Source organism: Drosophila miranda, chromosome XR, assembly GCF_003369915.1.
Source record: "Drosophila miranda strain MSH22 chromosome XR, D.miranda_PacBio2.1, whole genome shotgun sequence".
Classification (NCBI taxonomy): Eukaryota; Metazoa; Arthropoda; class Insecta; order Diptera; family Drosophilidae; genus Drosophila; species Drosophila miranda.
The window spans coordinates 4,903,705-4,912,177 of NC_046674.1; the positions used below are offsets into that span (position 1 = coordinate 4,903,705).

Sequence of the window (8,473 nt, forward strand, 5' to 3'; positions counted from 1 at the left end):
AGAAAACATAATTTTTAAACAAATACTACATAAAAACACATTTTTTATTAAAATTTGCTACATGTATTTTACACTCTACATGTGATTTGTATATGTACACGTGTAGAATGTAATGTAAGCAAAAATGTAATGTTAAATGATAAGCCCTCATTCCCTCTCTCTCACACAGTATTCATCGTTCAGTGTGCGCCCTCTGGCGGAGGGGAGACATACTGACTGAATATCAAGCATAAATGTAGACTCGCGGCCGTAGAAGCGACTCACAACGTTCCCACTCGTTTTTGTTGGATTTTAAAACAAATTAATACATACTCCTTTCAAAATAGGCCAATCTTAAGGAAAACAAATTAAAACAAATATCTTTATCAGCCAATCTTACTTGTGGCAGGTCAGAGTTGTAGCTTTTTTAAAAGATCCAACCATGTGTTCAAATCGATTGGCAGGACTCTCCCGGTCCCGAAAAGACATGCCACACCAAGATCAATTGAGATATATGTAGCATGCAGCACCTCAAGTGCTTTCCTTTCCCTTCCACACGAGCCAACGATAGTGCTCGATAATTTTGTTAGCTTTGTAGAGCTCGTGGGGAGGTGCAGTAATGCCAAACAATGGACAGAACAACTGCACTTACATAGGAAATCAGGTAACATAGCCGCGAACTTGAGTCAGTGGTGCAATCAACAAACAAACGGTCCACGCCCCAAAAAAGACAGAAAATTAAAAAGAACAATTCCAAGCAATTGACAACTACCTTTACTGGCGTTTACGAGCTTTACGTTCACTTTATGAATGGCAAGTTATGGGTAATGACGATTGCACTTGAATCATAAGAGATTGGCCTTATCGGAGTCGAATTTTCTGGTTAATTGCTGACTACTTACGCGCATCTGTCCTCGATTTTATCATTAACGACCACGACGAAGAAACCTTATCTTACGATCGATCGCCCGATCGGTTTGTAGTGAGTGGAGAACTACCAGGTCGGAACTGCTGTCTCTCTGTCAGTTCCGATTTGTCGATGGTAGCAGAGAGACATGAGCGGTGACTATGAAAGCGACTATATTATGCGTACTCGGTAGGACACCAATTTATATACTATACATATAGATATATCCATATCTATAAGTATATATAACATACGACTTCGCAAGCACCTATTAAGACCACAATCGGTTGATTCCAGGAAACTACGCGATAAGCAGCCCCTCTGGGACTCTTTCCAGGATCCCCCGGCCAAGAAGACGAGCGGCTCCGATGCTGACTGGAAGAAGTTGCAGTTCTTTCTCAAGCTCTTTAAGCTGCTCGTTTTCCTCATAGTCTTCGCCGTCGTTCTGGCCACAAGTGTGGCAGCCAAGCTGCTTTATCTTTATATGGCTGGCAATACCAGTGGCAGCGGAAGTAGCGGTACCAAGGTGCAAGTGTGCAGTAAATACCGTGAGTCAAGGGCCTAACCCTCCATTCTGTATTCAGTATTCTGTAATTGATGACGGAACTTTCTCTTTATCCAAAGTTCTGCTGCCCGGCGCGGTGGTGGTGGCTATGCCCAACAAGCTGGAACAAATCGCGTGGGTGTGGGCCCTGATCTTTGCCTTCGCCGCCCCCGAAGTCTTCACCTTCCTGCGCGCCCTCCGCATCTGCATGTTCAAGCGCGAGCATCGACCCAGCGGACTGGAAGTGGCTCTGGTGAGTGTTAGGAAAGGACCGGGGCATGGTCTAACCCGCACGGATGGTGATTGATAAGCTCCCTCTACTCTCTCTGTTCCCTGCTCCTTGCTGTGGGCTGTAATCAGGTCACCCTCTTTGAACTGCTGCACGTCGTTGGGCTGGCGTTGCTCACCTTCACCGTGCTGCCAGCATTGGACCTGACGCGTGGAGCGATGCTGGGGTGCTGTGTCTGCTTTGTGCCCGCCCTGCTCAGTGAGTCACAGCAATCTTATCTTGGGGGCTTGGGGCCGACAACAATTAAATTGATTGCCACTGGCTGCCTGCTCCCGCACTTCAGATCTGCTGACGGGAACCCGTATCCACTGGAAGTCGGTGGACAGTCTGGTCTTGGCCCTCTCCATTCTGGCCGTAATGGCGCAGGGCAGTGTCTTCCTGCTCTGGCCGTCGATGAGCTCTCAGCTGGAGGTGCAGCTTTTGGCCATTCCCCTACTGTTGGTCTCATTCCGCTGGTGGGAGAACTTTGCGAACACCCACGAGGCCATCGGTGAGTGCCGCTCCCTCCCTCCGACTCTCCACCAATGATTCTCGCACTTTTATCATCCATCAGCCTACATCATTCGCACCATCCGCTGTACCCGCTCCCGCTACCACACGTACCTCTACCTGGCACCGCTCAAAATCGTGGTGTTCGCCACAACTGCCTTCCTCCTGCACGGTCACAGCTTCGTGGAGTACTTCAGTCTGTTCTCGGACGCCTGGCGGACCCATCTCATAACGCTGGTGGTGAGTGCAGACCACTGAATCCTGATGCTCATTAGAGTAGAGCGCAAGTCAACGTTGATGCACTTCCACTTCCTCTTGCACTTGCAGCAGAGCAGCGGGAGCAGCGGCAGCAGGAGCGACGAACTCGATGCGCCGCCACACTTAACAGAATTCTCCGCCGCCTCATCGCAGGCGAACGGCAGCAGCTCGTTTATCGGGACAGAAGCAAGGGCACAGTCACAGTATACGATGCAATCCAATCCGAATGCGGTGGTGTATGCCCTGATGGTGCAGGTGGCTGCCGCGTATCTGTGCCACGTTTTCGGCAAGTTTGCCTGCAAAATCAAGATCCAGGAGCTCAGCTATGCCCTGCCCCTCATCCTGGCCACGCCAGTGACCGTTGCACTGGCCACCCTCCTCGCCTACCTTCGGGCGACAGATCCCTGCTCCCTGCATGGACTCATGCCGGACTACCTCACACTGCAGGCACTGGCCGGAAGTCTGGAAGAACTGGGAAAGAGCTGTATGGACTACGTTCTGTGGCTGTGGCCGCTGTGGTGGCTGGCCCAAGTGTGGACGTGCCTGCACATCTGGCAGCCACGCAACGACAAGAATGCCCCGACAGAGAAGCTCTTCGTTTGTCCGTGGTATTGCGGCTTGCTGGTGGATCAGTGCGGCATGATGAACCGAAGGATTGTGGACTGGAGCGAAGAGTATCTGGCCATCAAAGTGGGTATGGGTATGGGTCTGGGTATGGGTATGGCTGCTGTGCTGTTAATTGTGTCTCGTCGCCAATCAAATTGCTGCGCCCGAGGAATGGGGTGTATATGAATAATTATAATCAGGCGGCATCAATCATAGCGCCAGGCTTTCACGAGTTTTCCCCACTGACTGCCATGTGTGGAAAGGAGATGCCTTTCCCACCCCTCCTCCTCCTCCCCACGCCACATCTATCTATTTCGAGGACTTTTTGACTATTCTGGTACATTTAGACGGACTGGCACTACTCATCAGGAGGAGATGTTCGCTCTGCACTTCAAATGTCAGGCAGTGTAATTAAGTTAAATGACGGGGAAACTGTAAAGTTCAGGAAATGTTTGCGTTTGCTGGGCTTCCCTCTGCACCCTACCCCTTCATGCGATGCGTGCGTATGTGTGGAAGGGGATTTTCGGTGGGTGTTTCAGTGGGTGTAAACTTAATTAAAAGTGCTTCAGTTCGGTTGTATGTTTTCAGGCCTCATCTCCCGAAAAAGGGCCAGCATAAAGACATTAAAGTAATTAAAATCAGGGCACAAGAGTTGAGAGTTTTGAGGGCATAAATTAGAATGCCAGCGAATTATGTGCATTCGTAATGTGGCTCTGTCATTAGGGACAGCACACGAGATGGCTCCGACTACCTCTCCTCTAATGAGGTGAATGGGAGTGGGGGAAGGCATCAAAGGTTACGAACGAAAGCTCACTAACAATTTCCATGCTCTCTTTAACGCCCCACAATACCGCATTTGATGGCCAAAACCACTTGATATCAACTGCAATCGTTCAGAGCTTAAACTAAACCCTACCACCTCCATCTCTCTCTCTCTCTCTCTCTCTCTCTCTTTCTCTCTGTTTGTCGACCCACCAGAGCGACCTAACCACACCCAGGGAGTCGGTGATAGCCCTGGCATCAGAATTGAATGCGAGCAGGGACATTCTGGAGGAGGACAAGATACCGCAACTGATTGTTTGTGCAACAATGTGGCACGAGACGGAGGAGGAGATGATGGAGTTCCTCAAATCAATTGTCCGCCTGGATGAGGATCAATGCGCACGCCGCATGGCAAAGACGCATCTAAACGGCGGCAAGGCGGACGATGAATACTACGAGCTGGAAAGTATGTAAATGTGTCAAGTGCACCAGCACCAGCACCAGCACCAGCAGCAGCAGCAGCAACACCAGGACCAGAACAAAATCCCTCCAGATACCAGATGCTCCAGATGGGAATGCCATCGTCCGTAGTTCTCCGCTGTCCCGCATTTGCATGCATATATTAAATGTGTCAAAGTGGAAATTTATGCAGGTTGCAGTTGGAATAAGTCGTATTCGGGTGCTCTGTGTGCAGCCCTATTTATAGCATTTGGCGACTTCATTTCCGCGCTTGCCAAAATGGCATTAAGCCAAAGCGAATGGCATTTGCAAGTGTCTCCGACAACTTTACGATCTGTCTAATTCCGCCTCCTACTCTTATTCTTATTCTTATTCTTATTCTTTTTTTCTTGTTCTCCCTTCCGTCTATTTCCTTAGCAAACATTTTCTTTGACGACGCCTTTGTGCTGGACCCACGTCAGTGCCAGAACAAACGGAACCCGCCAGTCAACGAGTACGTGAAAACGCTCACCCGGACTATAGACAAGGCCGCCTTTGAGGTGTACGGAGTGAACATCCGGCTGAAGCCGCCCCTCAAAATAGAGACCCCGTATGGGGGCCGCCTGGTGTGGACACTTCCGGGGCGTACCAAGATGGTGGCCCACCTCAAGAATAAGGACAAGATCCGACACAAGAAGCGCTGGTCGCAGGTTATGTATATGTACTACCTGTTGGGGTACCGCATCATGGAGACGGAGCAGCTCTCGCCCCGGCGCAAGGCGGTGATAGCGGAGAACACCTTCATATTGGCATTGGACGGAGACATTGACTTCCAGCCGCGAGCCGTGCAGCTGCTCATCGACCGCATGAAGGCGGTGGACGAGCTGGGTGCCGCCTGTGGGCGCATCCACCCAGTGGGCAGGGGTCCGATGGTGTGGTACCAGCGCTTCGAGTACGCCATCGGCCACTGGCTGCAGAAGGCCACGGAGCACGTGATTGGCTGTGTGCTTTGCAGTCCTGGCTGCTTCAGCCTATTCCGGGCGAGTGCTCTCATGGAGAACAGCGTGATGAAGCGCTACACGATGGTCACATCGGAGCCCATGAAGATGGTGCAGTACGATCAGGGGGAGGACCGCTGGCTCTGCACGCTCCTGCTGAAGGCCGGCTCCCGGGTCGAGTACTGCGCCGCCTCCGATGCCTACACCCACGCCCCGGAGGGCTTCAACGAGTTCTACAACCAGCGGCGTCGCTGGGTGCCTTCCACGATAGCCAACATCTTTGACATCCTGGCCGACGCGGACACGGTGGTGAAGAAGAACAACTCGATATCCACGATGTACGTGTGGTACCAGGGCATGCTCATGATTGGCACTGTCCTTGGGCCCGGCACAATCTTCCTGATGATGGTGGGTGCTCTGGTGGCTGTCTTTTCCATCAACATTTGGACCGCCTTCCTGTGGAACTTCTTTCCCATCCTGTTCTTTATTCTTTCGTGCGTGTACTTGAAGCAGAAGTTCCAGCTGCTGATTGCCTTCGTGATCAGTGCGCTCTACTGCCTGGTCATGATGGCCGTCCTGATTGGAATCATCGTCCAGATGATGGAGGATGGGCCTTTGGCTCCTGCTTCGCTCTTCTTCCTCCTGGTGGCAGTGCAGATCACAATTGCAGGTACGAGTATGGAACGGTTGCCAAAATACTTAAAGACAGCATTTACATCTGTACTTATTCCCATCTCGTTAAGGGTTAATGCATCCCCAGGAGTTCTGGGCGCTGCTCTGCGGCGTCATATATTACATCACAATACCTTCAATGTACATGCTGCTCATGATTTTCTCGGTCTTCAACATGAACGATGTCTCTTGGGGCACTCGAGAGGCACCTGTACTCAAGGACGATGACAAGGACTCACCCGGTGATCCGGAGACCCATTTGCCGGGCTGGCTAAACGATCCTCTGCTGATTAACTCGGAGCTCGGGGAAATATCTCTCATGGAGCAGAGATTCTGGAAGGATGTGATCAAGCAATACCTAAAGCCCCTGGAGTTGAGCCGAGAGCAGAAGCAGTCCATGGCCGACGGTCTGCGAGAGCTGAGGAACATGATCGCCTTTGCCTTCGTGATGGTGAACGCCATCTTCGTGCTGATCGTGTTCCTGCTGCAGCTGAAGAAGGAGTTCCTTCACTTAAAGTGGCCCATCGACCCCACGGACTTTGTGTCCTTCGACCGGGACAACCTGCAGGTTGGCATCTACCGCCAGTACAAGGAGCTGGACCCCATTGGCCTCTGCTTCGTGATATTCTTTGGCCTGATTCTGATCATCCAGTTTATCGCCATGTTCTTCCACCGCTTTGCCACCATGTCCCAGCTGCTGGCCACCACTCAAGTGGACTGGTTTCGTTCCGGGGGGCAGTTCACGGACGCGGATGCCGCCCTGGAGCTGAAGGGGAGTGCTGTCAATATAGCCAGGCGCCTGCAGCGGCCCAAGAGATTGTTCGACGATGAAGAGGACGAGCATCAGTATGACGAGCTCCTGATCGACAACGATGGGGAGCACAGGGAGAGCATGGTGCGACGGCAGACTATCTTTCGGCTGCACGAGACCCGCAACAAGCAGCAGAGCGACTACAGCAATCTGGTGTTCAACTTTGAGCGTCGCTTCTTCGGAGAAGACGACCTGAACCTCAAGAACCTGGCTCTCAATCGGAAATCCGTGAAGCTTCTCCAGGAGCGTCGTTCCGCGGCCAAGTTCAATGCAGCTGCCACGCCGGGGGGCACTCCAACCCCCAAGACGGGCACACGCCCCCCGCTCATGGCCAAGAAGGTGAGCTTCAGTAACCGGAATAGCATGCAGCTCTACGATAATGGAGGCTACGAGCAAAGCGAGTTCTAGATTGGAACATACTGCGCACAAGTATTACCCAGAGAATCTTCCAACTGTACTATTTACTATCTGCTATATACAACACATGTATCTTTATCCTACATATACTAACTATATCTCTATGTACTTCATGTCCCTTAACGTCTTGGTGGCATAAAAATATAATTAATTGCATTTAACTCGAGTGGCAAAAGCAGCCAAGTTCACATCCTCTTCCCCCTTGTACTTAGAGAGCTGAAGACGTCTCATTAGCATAATTACCAGATGCACCACTGTGGGTGGAGTGGGGTGGAGAGGGGTGGAGAGGGGGTGCCCTTCATTCATCAATGTCGGAGCCAACGCTTAGAGCTAAGTGCTCCTCGTGGTGGCGATGCGATGCGATGCGCTTTTTGCTCGTGGCAAAGTCCGCTCCGCTCCGCTTCGTTTCGTTACAAAATGCAAATCAAAGTGTGATTAGCTCGGATTTGATGAAGTTTCTGCAGCAATGCACAAGTTTTCCTTTTCCCGTTTCCCCGTTTCCCCGTTTCCCACTTTCCTTCAACTTCCTTCCACCCTAACGGTGTGGTGTGGTGTGGTGTGGTGTGGGCGTGTGTGGCGGGGCGTGGGCGTGGGAGTGGGCGTGGCAAGGTGTCGGCGTAAGTGTTTTGTAAGTGAATTTTTCAGTGCCTCGGCGAAAAGAAAACCAGTTGACAGGCGGGGAGCGGACTCTTCCAAGGACTGCAAGGACAGGCAGGACTTACTTTGGAAATGCGCATATATTAAAAGAAGGAGAGGAAAGGAGGAGGAAGCAGGAGCTGCAAGAAGGACGAACTTATGGCCGCAGGATGTGGATTGTCTTTGGTTTCCCCAAGTGCTTTAGCTGAAGCTTGAAAGGGGGGCGAGACGAGGCGGAGTAGTGGCCATCATGTAAGAACAGGGCTAACTAATGAATTCAGCTGGTCAAATGGGAGGGCACGGCACCCAGGGAATATCGATTAGACAGACAGTAGAAGAGTTATGGAAATGGAAAACTTTGTTGGCTTATCCTTATTCTCTCTGGCCATAAAGAAGAGTAATCCCGGTATCAATTAATTGGGAAACTCTTTGACGATGCCCAGCCCAAAGCTCATTCAGGCAGATGAAACAATAACCAACAAAAACCAGCCATTTGCATGCCATGGCCAAAAGTGCAAACAATTTCAGACTTGAATGCGTTTTTCCCCTTTGTGTTGCGCGAGGGAAAAACCAGAATCCGGAATTCAGAATCCGCACAAGAACTGCAAGGCATTAGCAAATTTATGACAATTTTCAATTGCCAGCCAGCCAGCCAGCCAGCTAGCGG

The 8,473-nt window shown here is 51.1% G+C and overlaps 1 protein-coding gene and 1 long non-coding RNA gene across 2 annotated transcripts in view; one reads left to right on the plus strand and one right to left on the minus strand.

Annotated features, from left to right (window-relative positions):
• The window catches only part of LOC108151000, a 28,170-nt gene that overhangs the window by 14,574 nt on the left and 5,123 nt on the right, over positions 1–8,473 (minus strand). The gene's annotated exons all lie outside the window — the stretch shown is intronic.
• LOC108150988 (chitin synthase chs-2) lies at positions 988–7,325 on the plus strand. The gene is made up of 10 exons (XM_017279337.2): positions 988–1,075; positions 1,184–1,434; positions 1,511–1,683; positions 1,791–1,917; positions 2,003–2,209; positions 2,273–2,448; positions 2,536–3,156; positions 4,051–4,300; positions 4,711–5,940; positions 6,014–7,325. The coding sequence occupies exons 1-10, from the start codon at positions 1,035–1,037 to the stop codon at positions 7,159–7,161; spliced, it is 4,224 nt and encodes a 1,407-aa protein (XP_017134826.1). The 5' UTR covers positions 988–1,034; the 3' UTR covers positions 7,162–7,325.

Excerpts from the sequence above, each read along its gene's own strand:
- LOC108150988 (XM_017279337.2), top strand. The coding sequence starts at position 1,035 with ATGAGCGGTGACTATGAAAGCGACTATATTATGCGTACTCG. Across the intron at positions 1,076-1,183 it reads GACTATATTATGCGTACTCG|GAAACTACGCGATAAGCAGC; the intron begins GTAGGACACCAA and ends GGTTGATTCCAG. Across the intron at positions 1,435-1,510 it reads GCAAGTGTGCAGTAAATACC|TTCTGCTGCCCGGCGCGGTG; the intron begins GTGAGTCAAGGG and ends CTTTATCCAAAG.